Source organism: Tamandua tetradactyla, chromosome 10, assembly GCF_023851605.1.
Source record: "Tamandua tetradactyla isolate mTamTet1 chromosome 10, mTamTet1.pri, whole genome shotgun sequence".
Taxonomy (NCBI): domain Eukaryota; kingdom Metazoa; phylum Chordata; class Mammalia; order Pilosa; family Myrmecophagidae; genus Tamandua; species Tamandua tetradactyla.
The window spans coordinates 85,619,488-85,635,717 of record NC_135336.1 but is presented as its reverse complement, the minus strand read 5'-3'; the positions used below and the strand labels follow the sequence as shown (position 1 = coordinate 85,635,717).

Here is a 16,230-nt window from a genome sequence, read left to right as displayed (position 1 = left end):
ATTCTTTCTTTTAGTAATTCATAGAAGAGTCTCAATTGAATAGGGAAACACCATGTGTCACCACGTCTATCAGCCTATGAGGAATCGCTTTGCATCTATTTCATTCATCTATGCTTTTAATCCACTAGAAAGTACTCTGATTTTTCACTTTTATCTATTCTTCCAATTTCATTTTATAATTTTTTGTTTTCTTCATACAGGACAAGTTTCGATCTTATGTCAGTGATATCCTCATAGCATGGTTAATATTCGCCCGTAGAAGATTTTTATAATTAAAAAGAGTATATCTGGATAGAAATTGCTAATTCAATATTGTTTTTACAATTACCCTTCTCATTTACTAATTGATTTGTTTTTATTCACACATTCTTTATTCAATGAATATTGACTGATAACCTAGCATATTTCAGCAGTGTGCATACAGTGCTTATATTACTTGTCAGCTCCTCGTGAAGCCTGACACTCAAACATGACTCACATTTAACTCAGATCAAAAGACCATAAACTACATCCCACTGAACTTTCCAAAGTCATTTTATATTTACAAGATTTAAAGCACTGTGATAAAATCCTTTGAAATTATTATGATTTTTGTTTTTTTTAATTTAAAATATTTTTATACTGAAAAGTTCTTGGTACAGAATTATTAAAATGTGATCAAATATACTTGGAATAGATTAATAGTAAGTAAATTATAATAAGATGCTATCATACCGTCTTGGAACATTTTTATGTTCTTTATATTTTCAATGCCCCAGACATTGCACCTTTTTCTTCTCTCTCATTGCTGTATTCCATGTTTTGCGCATGTCTGGGTGAGTACCTTCTTTTCTTGGCATCCACAAGAATCTTCTAATGAAGATGAAGAACAGACGCAATTAGAAGACTGAAATATAGCTAAATGTTTTGTTTTATTTATTAATGGGTAAAGAATTACAAGACGCTATACTGATCTGTCTGACTATACGGTAAAATAAATTATTTGAAGGTGAAGAAGGGGACCAGGAGAATTCAAATAGGGTCATCAATCTCAGGGACACTCTGTCGAGGCAAAACCTGATATAAAACTTCTCAGCAAGGATGTTTGTCTGCTTCTAATAGACTTGGTGATTTAGCTTTCTCATCCTGAAACAGGGAAATTGACCTAAACAATCCATGAAGTCCTATCTTATTCTAACTCTTTGGTTCTAAGTTAGATTATAAATTAAAATTTTTTCACCTGCCTTATATAAAACCTATAGCTTTTTAATCACCTTCAGGCATTTAAAATCTAAGAGTGTATGTAATCTAAAGGCAGAACTATAATACAAGTGCAACAACAAATTACACGTGGCCTGCTCTCACAATTATCTATCTAATTATCTAACACTCATTGATGAAAATGTATCTTAAAATTTCAGAACTATGGCTAGAATTAAAATAAGTGAGACATTCGATTCTCAAACTGTAATAGTATTTTACAACCTTTATATATTGATTATTAGGAAATATCCATTCTAATTAGCATGTTCGAGTAACAAATTTACTTAGAAATCTAATAGTCACTATGAAATAATGCAAGTATTGAAAAATATTTGAAAAACATTTAAAAGGGAATAAAGGAGTATAAAAATACCTATTCACTAAACTAGGATCTTAAAGGGAATGTAGTTTTGCCTCCTTCAGAGAAAGATCTTTAGTATTTTCCTACATTATTATATTCTCCACAGACATGAGTTTTAATGATGGAATGATATTGCAAAAGATGGAGCTGTCTTCTTTGAAAGAGCCTTTATCACATTCTATTTCAAAAGCTATGTATTTCTATTTATGAACATTTTAGAAAATTATAAATTAACAGAATCCTAACAGACAGAAAAAAAATAGCCATTCTTAAAGTTTTTTGCCATTTTATCCCCATGTATGTATTTCTTTCAGCTTTTTTAAAATCCATTTTCTTTAGGTTTGATTTACATTTACTAAAATGCATACATTTTAAGTGTATTGTTACTGTACAGTCCCATGAGTCTGACAAATGATACACCTATGTATCTACCACCACTGTCATTAAGATAAAGAATATTTCCATCACTGCCAAAAAGTTCTCTCAAGGTGCTCTGCAATCAGTCCCCTAGTCCTGATTCCAGGCAACCATTGATCTGCTTTCTGTTACTATAGATTAATTGTGCCTTTCTAGATTTCACATAAACAAAATCATGAAGTATGCAATTTTGAGGTCTGGCTTCTGTGCTCAGCACAGAATTCAGAAGTTAGTCCATGTTGTTGCATATAATTCTTTTTTACTGCTGAGTAGTGTTTCGTTGGCTAGACCAAAATTTTTTTTAAACCAGGGGTTGTTTTCATTTTGGTTACATTACAAATAAAACTGCTATGAACACTCAGAGAAAGTATTTGTGTGGACTTACGCTTTCATTTCCCTTAGGTAAATACCTATGAGAGAAACAAACAAATGTGGGTGGGAGCATGGAGAATGAGGTACCTGGGGCATCCTACGGATGTCAAAAACTCCTTGAGTGCCTTTGAAGGAAGGGCGCATTAAATAGCTCAGCTTTAACCTCCTTCCCTTCCCCTGAGAGCTATAATCAATATTCAAATTCACAAGAGTGAGAATCAGATTGGCTTGCCTCACAATACTGAAACCTGATTGATGGTGGGGATGAGAGGAAAAGGAAGGAAGAGTTGTGGAGATGGAAAGGAACAGGAGGACGGAAAAGAGGAGCTGGATAATCTGTTGTCCTTTGCACATTTTTTTCTCTCTGGGTTTTTTTTTTTTTTTAAACTTCCCTGATTTTTTTTCTTTGTATATTAGTAAGGGCAGTCCCTTATCATGTATATTGTACTTTTCAAGGCTGTAAGTTGCATTTTCATTTATTTTTTGATTTCTAAATACAGATTTTTAGAAATTCTAACATTTGTTTTTTTATTATTATTTCTTACTTTGCTTTTAGTCTTAGTAAATATTTCCCCATCCAAGGTCAAATATCCATCTATGCTTTATTGTTTGTAGTTCAATTTTTTATATGTAATCTTTCATCTAGATTCCATTTAGGTGCATGGACTGGGATAGAGAGTTAGTCTATTTGAAGGCAAATATTTAACCAGTTGTCCTAATTTCATTAATTAAATAATCCTTTTTTTAACAAGATGTTTTTAAATCCCAAATGTGTTGAATATTAGTCTTACATTTGCTAGGGTGTGATCTTTCTCTTTTTTTCAATTTCTTGGGATGTTCTTCACCTATTCTTATGGTGTTCCACTGTTTTAATTATTTAATGTATGGGATTGCGGCACTTTCCCCATTTTTCCAAATGTTATTGGCACTTTTCACCATTTTAGTACTCTGAAAGGATTTGTCGTTACTTCATTAAGTTTTTTTTTTAAAGAACTAATTAGATTTTAATTGGACAAGTAGTAAATCTATCCATTAATCTGGACAAATTGGCATCTGCAACATTGTTTTGACTGGGGTCATAATGTTCTGCTCCATATATTTAAATATTCTTTTATTTTCCTCAGCAGGATTCTGCATATTTCTTAATATAGAGAGTAGACATTTACAATAAGGTAATCTCGGATAATTCAAATTTCTACTGGAATTATGAATGTGAATTTATTCTTTATATTTTCTCTTGAGAATGACTTTTTAAAATGAAACATATTATAAAATCATAAACAGTGTTTAAAAATGATAATGCAACCCTTAAGATTAAAGGGCGAGAACTCTCTGAGGGGGAAGTTGGCTAGACCAGGGAGAGAGGCTTTGATCCTTCAAAACACCATGAAGGAGGCTTTGATCAAGGATGGTTAATCAAGGATGGTTAATCAAGGATGGTTAATCAACGTCAGGAGGGCCTGTCCTGGACAACTGCCTGGGACTACCCACCTACACAACACCCACCTAAATGCATTATCTACCACCAAGCACCACCCTGGAGAGGACAGAAAAAAAAGAGCTCAGAACAAGGAGGGGGGAAGGGAACAAGTAAAAGTAAGTAATAAAAGCAGATTACCCCAACATCACACGGTGTCCCACCTCTCTTATCTCTGTCTTTGTGACAGTTCCCACATGTCCTCTCATATGTGTTCTCAATAAATTTTCTGCCTGCTTCCTCTTAAAAAAAAAAAGATAATACAATAAAAATTCCAATACCAGCAATATTAACTCTTTGGTATTTATTTTACATCAGATCATCTTTCTAAAGCTTACATTTGAGTCTTGAATTTTCTGATTATGCATAAACATTCATTTAAATATTCCCTATTATTAGATATTTAGTTTCCAATCTTGGTTCATCACCTTTTCTTTAAAATACATTACTAGGAGGAGAATTATTGGGTCAAAGACTACAAACATTTTTAATGTTCTTAATCAAAAATTTCCTCCAGAAATAATGTACCAATTCATACTTTGATAAGCTGTGTATGAAAATGTCTGTTCTACAATATCTAGTTAATGCAGAACATCATTTATTTTTCTTCTCTATTTTTTAAACAATTTGATATTTAAAATATATCTCATTTTTAAACTATAGTAAAAGCTAAAACAGTCTTTTGAATCCAAGGAAAAGACAAAGCAACTATCCATATATATTGTTACCAATATGAAATTTCAGGGAAAAAAAGGATATCCTGTTATCCTTAAGGAACATATTTCAGAGTCATAAAATCTTATAATCAGAACTCTCTTCCTAATGCATAATTCAATTTAAGCTTTTCTTGACTTCATATTTCAATGGGAACTTTTCATTCATTCAACAAATTTTCTTGAGCACCTACTATGTACCACGCACTATTGTAGGCACTTAGGATACAGCATTGAAGGAGACAAAGGTTTATTCCCTCATGGAGTTTCCACTGCACCAAGGAGAGTCTGACAAATAAACAAATTCATTAAATAAATTATATGGTATGTAAGAAGATGAAATATACTATGTGACAATAAATTGTAGAGTATACATCGTGTGAGGACTCAAATAGATGAAGGGAGAGGGGGTTGGATGCAGTGTTTAAAAATGTGAACAGGATAGGTCTCATCAAAGAGATGACATTACAGCAACACCTCGAAGTACGTGAGTCTGCCTACTTTGTTTCTTTCCAAAATGTCCTTTATTTCTATACTGTTGTCATCATTGTAATGATCAGATAAGGTCTCCATTGTGATGAATTTAATTTTTGAAATTGAATATAAAAGTTCAGCACTGGTGCGACGGTGACTCAGTGGCAGAATTCTCGCCTGACACGCCAGAGACCTGGGTTCTACTCCCAGTGCCTGCCCATGTAAAAACAAAACAGAGCAAAAAAGTTCAACATTTATTTCTGAAGAATCTTTTTTTCCTGACTTTAAAAGAAAGAGATACCCAGGGGGACAGTTATAGAAAAGATAGTTTAATAAAAGTAGAAAATATTGTCAGCAATTTTCTATTATTGCCATTATTTCATATCCCATTTTATACCTAACTATGTAAGAATGTTACACATTATTTTTAAGTATTAAGTAGTATCCATAAAGTGAATGTATCCTAATTTACTTATTACTTATCTGTTGGACATGTAAACATCATGTTTTAAAACTGTAACACTGTTATAAACATCTTTATGGACTGAAATGTTAGTGGAATCTGATTTGAGAATAGGATTCTTGCCCTATGGCCTTGATCTTTCAATGGTTTAGAGCACTTTTCCCTCTCTTTCAATTTGTGCCAGGGTTGCAAATGAGAAGTCTGATGCCTGTTTGATTCTTTCTTTTTTTTAAGTAATTTTTTATTGTATATGAAAATTATTTATTTATACTTGCTCAAATAGTTTCAAAGAAAGTGTGTTAGTTTGCAAGCTGCTGGAATGCTATGTACCAGAACTGGCTTTTATTAAGGGGATATCATAAGCCTATGGAAATGCCCAAACTAAAAGGCATTCAGGGAAAGATACCTTAATTAAAGAAAGGCTGATACATCTGGAATACCTCTGTTAGCTGGGAAGTCACTGTGGTCCTCTACTAGCCCCTTACTCCTGAGCTCCGTGCTTTCAACCTCTGTTCTTATGGGATTCCTCACTTTGTTTCCCCGGGGCTGGCATTCATCTCTCGACTTTCCTGGACTTTCTCCAGGTTCTGGCTTGCTTGACATCTCGTGGCAACGTGTGTTGGGCTCCAAGCATCTCCAAACACTTGTTTCTCTGTTCTCCAAATGTTGGCATCTGTGTAAGCTCTGCTCTGAAGTTTCTGTCTGCTCTCTCTCTCTCTGTCAGCTATGAGGTTTCTATTATTATTCTGCCTCTCTCCAAAATATTTCCTCTTTTAAAGGATTCCAGTAAATTAATCAAGACCCACCTGGAATGGGTAGAGTCACATCTCCAACAAAATTGAATCAGGATTAAAACATGACTTTGGTGAGATATATAATACTTTCAAACTGGCACAAATAGGTATCCATGCATGCCTATTATTAAAAATTTTTTCTTGGAACTCACTATTTTAAACCTAAAAGTTCACATTGTATTTCAGCTCAAAATTTTCTAAGAATTATTTATTTGATGTTCATTTGTCCATTTTTTGTTTCTTCTAGAACTACTTCTAGCCAACCTGATATTCACATATTAAGTCTCCTCTTTGTGTCTTTAGGTTTTTAATAATTTTATTCATGGTTTCTATTTATTTGTATTTTCCTCTCTGTCATGATATATGCTTTCCATTTGATCTTCTAATAGTCTAAGTTGTATTTTAATGGCGACCATTTTTAAAAATTTTCCCTGTGAATTTTTAAAATCTGAAACTCAGTTTTATTTTAATTTCCATAATCTTGGATACCCTCAAACACTATGTCCTTAAGTGTTCTCATTCCATATATATTTGTATATACATGTATTTATATATATACAGACATTTTCTTTTATTTATCCTTCAAATCCTTTCTTTAAACTACCACATTTTCATAAATGCCTTTTCTTTCTTTACATTTGCACATTAATTGAGTCGGGTCTCCTAAGCACCTGATTGCATCAAGGTGGGATCCCTATGGTAATAGTGAACTAGCAGACAAGCTTGCTTAGTCAACCTGTTCAACTATCTGAGGATAAGGCTCTCTGTTCTCAGACGTAAGCTTGGAGAGGCCATCAAACACTGCAGCTTCCTCTTGGCACCGGTGGAAGCAGCCAGCCTCTTCCGGAGATGTGTGCAGGAGTGGGCAGGAGCAGTCGTCCTCCACCAGTTACTGCCTCTGCACCCGCCCAGGATCCAGTTTCAACTGCAGAAGCAAGAACTTTCTATTCCAGGACACTTTCCATTTAAGGACTGTTCTTCAGCCGTGCAAACAATGATTTACCCCTGAACCTCCTTCATTTAGGACTAGAGGTGGTTTTATACCTGGGATCCTCTTCAGGCACCAACAGTTCTTCCAATTATTTAGAATTTGGGCTTCCTGGCAGAATATTGACATCAAACTGAGAGGGTGACAAGACCAAGTAAAGAAGTCTCTTGAAAGCCATGGATTAAATGTTTGGATTTTAACCTATGGGGAATAAGAAACCACTGAAGAGTTTTAAGCAGGTGAGTGCCAAGATTAAATTTGCATTATAAGAAGAAATAGTCTAGCTTCCATCTGTAAATGGATTGCAGAGGCAGGGAGACTGATAATAACAAAGACAACTGCAGAAGGAGAGGAAAAAATACAGATAGCTTTGTATGATGTTTAGATGTGCATGCAGTGGTACCTGGAAACAGATTAGCTATTGGGGATAGAGAGGAGGAATTGAGCAAGTATCTTGTTTGAAGGTGGAAGGTGGGTCATTCATTAAAGCACAGAACATAATAGAGGGCTCAGGTTTTATTTATTTTGGAGGTGATGTATCTTTCTACCCTTTTATGAACATGTAACAGTATTTTTGTGGGGAAAAATTCTAGAGGCGGACTGACTAAATTAAGTCTATGTGTGTTTGAATTGTGATTTTCTGCCCGTTTGAATCTGTTGTGTATTTCAGAAAAACCAAGTTCTTTAATACTCATTCAATATTAGGGTAGGATCTTTTTTATTGTTTCCTTGGATTTGTGACCCCCCAATCATGGGTAGAAACGTTTGATTAGTTGAGATGTATCTCTACCCATTCAAGATGGGGTTGCTTACTAGAGTCCTTTAAGAGGGAAACATGGAAAAAGCTGTAGAGCCAACTGAGCCAGAGACCTTTGGAGATGAAGAAAAAAAAATGCTGCTGGGGAAGATGTTTGAAGCGAGAAGCCAGAGACCCCAACGGATGCCAGCCATGTGTCTTCCCAGCTGACAGAGGTGTTCTGGACCCACAGCCTTTCTTGAGTATCTTTCCCTGGATGCCTTAGTTCGGAGATTATCATGGCCTTAGAACTGTAAACTTGCAGCATAATAAATTCCCCTTTTTAAAAGCCGTTTTGTTTCTGGTGTATTGCATTTTGGTAGCTTTTGCAAACTAAAACAGATATATACTGACACAATGCTTTCCTTAAAACTTTCAAAAACTCATTTATTTGTTTTGGTTGATCTGATACTTGAAAAGTGATTTCTCATTTTCAATTTTCTTTTCTTTTTTTTCTTCTTCAAGTGTAAGGATGAGTGTCTTCTAAATATTTAGAAGACATTTATGTATACATGTAGTTTCTGTTAATATCCCTGCTCAAATATTTATAGGTTGTTTTTCTCTTTCTTAATTATTTTTTACTCTTTATATATTAAAGAGTTTAGTTCTTTATTTATCCTATGCATTGCAAATATTTTTCCCAGTTGAATGCTTGACTTGTTATATTCATGTATATGACTTTACATAGCCAAACTGATCAATATTTTCTTTCATGGTTCCTGATTAGAAAAGACTCCCTATTTGGTGATTATTTGAATGCCATCCTCTCATTATTTCATCTAATATTTTCATAATTGCATCTTTAAACTTACTGTTTAATCCACAGCTAATATTCTCATAATTGCATCTTTAAACTTACTGTTTAATCCACAGGTGTTGATTTTGATGGAAGGAAATCAGTTTCCACAGATGCCTGCCTACTCATGGTCTTAATATAATTTACTGAGTAACCCATAATGTCTTCCACTGCTTCAAAATGATACTTTTAATTAGAAATTTATTTATTGTACTTATTTAGATCGACCTCTCTACTCTGTTATATTGAGCCTCTTTTAGTATTACTCTAAACTATTTTAACTATTGTCATGTCAAAATATATTTTGATATTTGTTCATGCTTGTCCCATTCACTGACTTCATTTTTAAATCCATATTTTTGCATGCTTATTTTCCACAAAAACTTTAGAATCAGATTGGTTTGAAAAGTATCATTTTGGTATTTTTATTAAGATCAGTTCAATGACCAGATTTATTAATTAATTTAAGGAAATGAATTATCTTTAGGATGTTAAATGTTCTTATCTCTAGTCACTTATTCATGTCTTTTTTTCCACATACATAAAATTGAAGCTTCTGATTTTATTTGCACAAGGAAAACTATCGATTTTTAGTATATTAATTATGCCCAGTCACTTATCTCTACTCTACTTGTATTTTTTTTCAAATAAACATTTTTTGCTTTAGTCTCACACATAAGGTGACATTTTAAAATATTAATTACCATCTATTTTCAGCACCCTGCAATAATGACATTCCTTTGTTCTTCCTCATGCAAAAATATTTTTAAAATTTGTACATTTCACTATTATTATACCTACTTGTATTTTATTATTGTTATTGGTATATGCTATACATTCACATACATGTAATCATCCAAAGTGTACAATCAATGATTTACAATATCATCATATAGCTGTGCATTTATCATCACAATCAACTTTTTTTGCGTGTGAAAAATAACATATATACAAAATAGTAATAAATTTCAAAGCACGTTGGAACAATTAGTTGTAGAACATATTTCAAAGTTTAATCTGGGTTACAATGCCACAATTTTAGGTTTTTACTTCTAGCTGCTGTAAGATACTTGAGACTAAAATAAGTATCAATTTAATGAATTAGAAATCATACTTATTTGTTAACCCTGAACTTCTCTGTACAACTCTACCATCATCTTTGATCTTTCTCCCACTCTTTAGGGGTATTTGGGCCATGCTCACTCTAAGTTTTTCATGTTGGAAGTGGCTGCTGATAATATGGGATGGGGGATGGAACTAGCTGATGTTCTGGAGAGGCTGGCCCCTCAGCATTTCAGGTTTTATCTGGTCCAGGGACCCATTTGGAGGTAGTAGATTTCTGGAAAGTGTGTGGAAACTTTGTAGAATCTTATATAATGCCCTAGGTGTTCTTTAAGATTAGCAGGAATGATTTTGGTTGGGGTTTGGTAAGTTATGATACGTAGCAATGTCTAACTGATAATTCTATGAGTGACCTCCAGAGTAGCCTCTCAACTCTATTTGCACTCCTTCAGCCACTGATACCTTATTTATTATCTTCATTTCCCCCTTTTGGTCAGTATGGCATTGTTGAGCCCATGGTGCCAGGGCCAGGCTCACTCTTGGGAGTCATCTTCAACACTACCAAGGAGACTTTCATCCCTGGATTGTCACGTCCCTCCTAGCGGGAAGGGCAATGATTTCACTCACCAAGTTTGGCTAGAGAGAGAGAGGCTACATCTGAGCAACAGCAGAGGTCCTCCAGAAGTAAGTCTTAGGTATACCGAGAAGTAGGCTAAGCTTCTCTGCTACATACATAAATTTCATAAGAGCAAGCCTCAAGATCAAAGGCTTGGCCTATTGATTTGGGTGTCCTTAATGTTTGACACAGTATCAGGGGTTTCCCCGGTGGTGAAACTTAATAGTTCCATATTTTTTTCTCCCATCCCTCAAGGGACTTTGCCCATACTATTTGATTATCTGCTTAATAACCTCTGGAATGTACCCAGGCATTGCATTAAGCTATAAAGGATTAAAGGCCCTCTCTCTTATTCTGAGCTCTGTGCTTAAATGATCTATCAAGACAGATTGAGTTAGATTATGTGCTACAGAAAATTTAGGTGCTGGACAAAATAAATCTTCCATTGGTCTCAAAGCATAGATAAGTTTCAAAAATATAAACAATGTCTTCCTTACCCCTGTATTCTGAATTACCTTAATCCCAATCTGATTGGTTTTGTTTTTATCTCTCAATACCAGGTGATATATATATATATATAACATCTTCTCAAAATCCAGAAATAACAATTACCACTCTGGACTAAATGTGACCGGCCATAAGAGGTTACAATCTAGGCCTCTGTTTTCTTATAAGTGTATTCTAAATGAGACCATACAATATTTGCTCTTTTGTTTCTGGCTTATTTTGCCTCACCAAATTCACAATGCTGTGTGCCTCGCAACTTCGTTCCTTTAGGTAGCAGCACAATATTCAATCATATGTATACACCATTGTTCGCCAATCTACTTCTCAGTCAGTGCATCCTTCAGCCATCTCCATTCATTGGGCATCATGCACAATGTCCAAAGTCAACAGTCCATCAACACTGTCAATTTTAGATAATTTCATTGTCCTCAAGAGAAAGTCAACCAATAAGCACAGCCTCACCAAATAGAAAATCCAAACCTCCCCTTAAGTGTTATCCCCCCCCCCCATTATTTACCCCTGGTGTTGCTGAGGTACTGTTGATGTTTTCCTGTTAAACATAGCCCATAGCATGCAGTAGCAGTTACCCCCATACCCAGAACTTATATACTCTTTGTACAAGACTCGTACCTTTGCAGTAGTTCATGCAAGAACTTATTTATATTTGTAGTGTTAATCAGTGGGACACATGGGTCTATATAACCCCTTTCAATCATGTTCACCTTCAATACGGTAATATTACTTACAGACCCACGAGTGAACCACCTTCACGTCTATTATTCCTTACATTTAAATTCAACCTCATTAACTAACCGTTCACCCATCTCTAGTTTCTGTGTATCTCTAAGTCCCCCATATTCTGTATTATAGGCCTTTGATTTTACCTTTACCATAGTCTATCACTCATCTGTAATTAAGAGGTTTATAGTTGATTCTCTTTGATTTTGCACACATACATATCATTTACAAATGATAGTTTCACTTACAATTTTAATAATTCTTTTTTTCGTCTCTGGTGTAATTGCATTGGCCAGTAACTCTAGAACAGCGTGTAATAATAGTGATGACAGTGGACAGGTTTTTTTCTTGCTAAATTTAGTTGGAAGGTACATTTTATCAGTTTTCAGGAGCTGTATCATACACTGGTTCTGCCCTCTGCAGTTCTCCAGTCACCACCCCGCCCCCCTCACACACACATGTACCCTGGTCTTCTTTATTCCACAACTTCAGCCGTGAAAATTCCCTCCATTTGCTTAAAGTTTAAAAAAATTAAAATTTTTCATCTATTGCTTATAAAGGCAAAACCAGAATGGACAGCAGTGAAGAAAGGGTGCTGACTAAACCCCACAGAATAGCGGTTATGAAAAGTTCTTTCAGAGAGGGTCTGGCTCCGGGAGCTATCCTTTAAAGAATCCGCGTGCAGGGAGGAATCGGGCCCCTCCCGCCCCTGGTGTCCTGTCGGTACCACCCGCGGAGGGGAAATGTGAGCAGGGGCGCTGGAGCTGCCGCCTCCAGGAGCGCAGTGGAGATAGACAAAGAGACCTTTGCCCCAGCACCGCCCGGCCCCAGCCAGCGCGCCCCGGGTCTGCGGAGCCGCGGCCCGGGGTTCCTTCCAAGGCTCCCTGGGCAATGGCCCGAACTTCCCCCGCCCCCTCTCTGGGGACTGCTCACTTCATTTGATCGTCGCCTTCGATCCCCTCCAGCCCCTCTATCTCCTCCCCGTTCCGGGCTGTCCCCAGGCTCCCAGCCCTCTCTCCAGTCCATCCATCCATCCGTCTATCCGCGCGCGCAACCTCCGGCCACCAGCTTGGATGGACGCACCGAGGCTGCCGGCGCTTCCAGGGATCTTGCTTCCGAAGTTGATCCTGCTCTTTATCTGTGCAGGTCAGTGAAACCAGACGGCGGGAGAGGGAAAGGGGACCTTGGACTGCGGGTTTCAGGACCTCTGTAGGAGGGCGAAGATCGCATTGTCCCGGCTGGGGCAAGAACAGAAACCCGCGCGCTCTGGAACCAGCGTCTCGACCTCCATGTGGTTTTTGTTTTGTCCCTTTTCTTTCCTTTTCCTTTTCTTTTGTGCTTTTCTTTTCTCTCTTGCTTTCTCTCTCTGCAAAGCCGTTAGGAAAACTCAGTCCCACATTTAGGGGATTTTACTTTCTGAGTAGAGTAAAATTTATCCAACTGTGTGAGGGACTCAAGAAGAATTCTGGGTCTGAGGATGGGTAAGGGGTGGGAGGAAAGCATTTCTAATAAGCCCCTGAGGTTTAGAAGGTAGGGTATTATCGAAGCTACAAATAAACTAATCTGGAGACTTTTGCATTTCAGTAAAAAGCGACCCACCCCTCCACCCTCTCACTCCCCTACAACTGAACATTCCGGGTTTTACCTTTTAGAAATTAGAACAGTTAGACCTTTTTAATTTTTAGAGGATGACTAACAAATGTGGAAGACTGGATGATTGGTTGCCTTGAGTCCAAATATAAGGTTTTCGTGAAACATGAATTCACCAAGTCTAATTTATTTTCATTGATTTTGTTAAATACTTGTTTATAGTTGAAGGTCATTTCTTGCCCAGCCTCTTAATTATTCTTAGTGACAATTGCTAATAATTGATGAAGCAAAGCGGTTTTCTTGTTTTGTGATTGATATGGAGCCCAATGTGGCCTTTCATTGGCTATTCATGTATAAGTTAATCATGCATGTGGTTTTTGCATAATTCACAAAGTTATGCAAGCTAAAAGCAAAGTTCTTGTAAAATTATTGATTTTGTGTTTCTAACTTGCTGTGACTGGTTTACCCATTAGGTTACCATGCTAAATTTGTTTATAGTGCTAGGATTCACCTTTTACTTACAAAGATAATTGCAACTGAAATGGAGACATTCTTCAACATTATCAGCTGAGCATCAAAAGATTTGAAGTTCTTATTCAGTCATGCCAGAAATGAGTCGCTAACATCTATAGAAATTTCCAATCTAGTCATTTAAATGTAAATTCATGACTGTCTATAAGTTATCATTTTATAGTTCTTGCCTTGTAGAGAGATTGCTCACTTTCGAATACGAAATTTCATAAATGAAAAGGAGCTTACTATTTAATCAATAGAATCCACTTTCTAGTCTTTATTTACAACAATTATTTCTTTTACTTGCATTATATAAGGTTTTCTGAATTTGAGGGGGAACTAATCAAATCAATTGTTTTTTAGAAAAACCTCTTTATCATTTGAACCAATGATAATTCTCTCCACCTACTGCTTCTGAAAATAAAACAAAAATAAAAGCATAGTAACGTTCTTACTCTCCCTGACTAAACCACTCCATTTAACTACAAGTTTTTCTTGTTCTTTTTGTCCATTTTATCCCCTGTGGTGAACAGAAAGCTCTGAATTTGCATTCATTTCCTTCTCTCCTCCTGCTCCCCCATGCCAGTGCCCAACCTCCAGGGCTCCAGAAACCCGCCAAGCTGGTCAGCTTCAAGATTGGTCAGGTTAGGAAGCTTCCACTTCATTCATTTCTTCATTCCGTCTGTGTCCCTTCCTGATAAGTAACAAAGTAAACGCTAGCGAACACTAGGTTCAATTACTGTTTTGGACCAGAAATATTTAGCCAGTAAGTTCTTTGGTGTTCATTCCTGAACTTTTTATATCAGAAGGATTTTTATGCTTGCCATGTTCATTCAACAAATGTTGATTGAGTGAGGCATGTTGGGTAATAAATAGAATAGAGGCCATGGGCTGAGTCTTCTCAAGAATAAGGGTATGCCCTTAAATTACTCTAATGTATAAAGGGTCATGTCATAGGAGAGATATAACCACGTGGTATAGGCGGTATAGATGTTCAAAGGAGGGAGACCCTTTTGCTGGCTTAGAAGTGTAAGTTCCGTGAGAGGAATGTTCATTTTGTTCAGCATAATATCTTCAGAGACTAGCAAATACCTGGTACATAGGAAGAGCTCAATAAGATTCTGTGTGGTGAAATTGAATAAAAGGAAGACTTTAAGGAACTATGCCTTTGAAGGCTTGGGAAGCTTGGACTAGGGAGATGAAGTAGGCTATGCTGGGACCAAAGGCAAACACTTCACATGTGTGTGTGCAGCAATAGGTAATTCAGTTTGAGCTAGAAGGAAGAAAGATGGTGGCAAGTGAAGGTTGGAGTTAGATGGGGGATGCTCATTTGAACCCTTGTTAAATGATAAATGTTAAATCTTTAATGAAACAAAAATTAAGTAGGTGCCCTGTCTGTGACTGGAATTCTTTTCCCCAAAGGGGAAATACATGAATTTCATGTTCTATTTGGCTAAGCAAATAACAGCAAGATTTCTACACCTGAAGCATCATGTTTTACTGTGGAGTCACTTTTGAAAAGCAACCCAATGAAGTTGTTTACATTATTGTCCAACTCCCACTGCAAGCTACAAACACTGGATTCAGTCAAGATTTTACCTCCAGGCTTCAGCCAGTGACTTCTGTCCCCTCCCTTTCCTTCCTCTCTTATCTTTAACTATAGCTTACCAGAGCCATTTCTGAGCAACTGCTAAGAGCCAGATGTTGCTTTTCCTGCACTACATGTTCTTTTAAAGTGGGAGGCTGGGAAGCTGGTTTCCAGATCGTGCTCTTAATTAAAGTCACTGAAGAAAGTTTCAACAGGCGAATTTTCAGGGATATTAATTTGGAAATTAGAGGGGATGGGATTTATTTCTGCAGATAAGAGAGAAAACGTTTCTGTAAATTCCAAACTTTGATCTTCATAGAATTAGTTACAAATATGTTGCAGAAAGCAAATAGAATGTCAAAATAAGCTTTTAGATGTGGTGAAAATTTGAGATCGTAATTGTTGCTGTTTGAATATATTTGCCATACTATTAAATCTACCCTTTTCAGAAGTTTAATTCTGGGAAGGAGACAAGAGCACTGGAAAATGTCATAAAAATAATGAACAGTTTGTGACATGATCTAGATTGTTTGTTGTAGGTATAAACCAGCTTTTGGCTACAAGATTTTGGGCTTGGTTTCCTGTAACGTTGGCGCAAAAATATTTTGATAACACCATGTCCTTTTAATAGTAGTAATTGGACTACAATAGCAGTAATTGAATCTTTGTTGTTCATAAGATGTCACTGTCCTGGGCATCACCCAAAAGGCACCTGTGAAGCTG

The 16,230-nt window shown here is 36.3% G+C and overlaps 1 protein-coding gene across 1 annotated transcript in view; it reads left to right on the top strand.

Annotated features, from left to right (window-relative positions):
- Positions 1–12,549: 12,549 nt before the first annotated feature.
- CYYR1 (cysteine and tyrosine rich 1) overlaps positions 12,550–16,230 on the top strand; it is a 92,880-nt gene continuing 89,199 nt past the window's right edge. Inside the window, exon 1 of the mRNA XM_077118783.1 lies at positions 12,550–12,962. Within this exon, the coding sequence (XP_076974898.1) occupies positions 12,890–12,962 (73 nt within the window). The 5' untranslated portion in view covers positions 12,550–12,889. The remainder of the gene's footprint in view (positions 12,963–16,230) is intronic.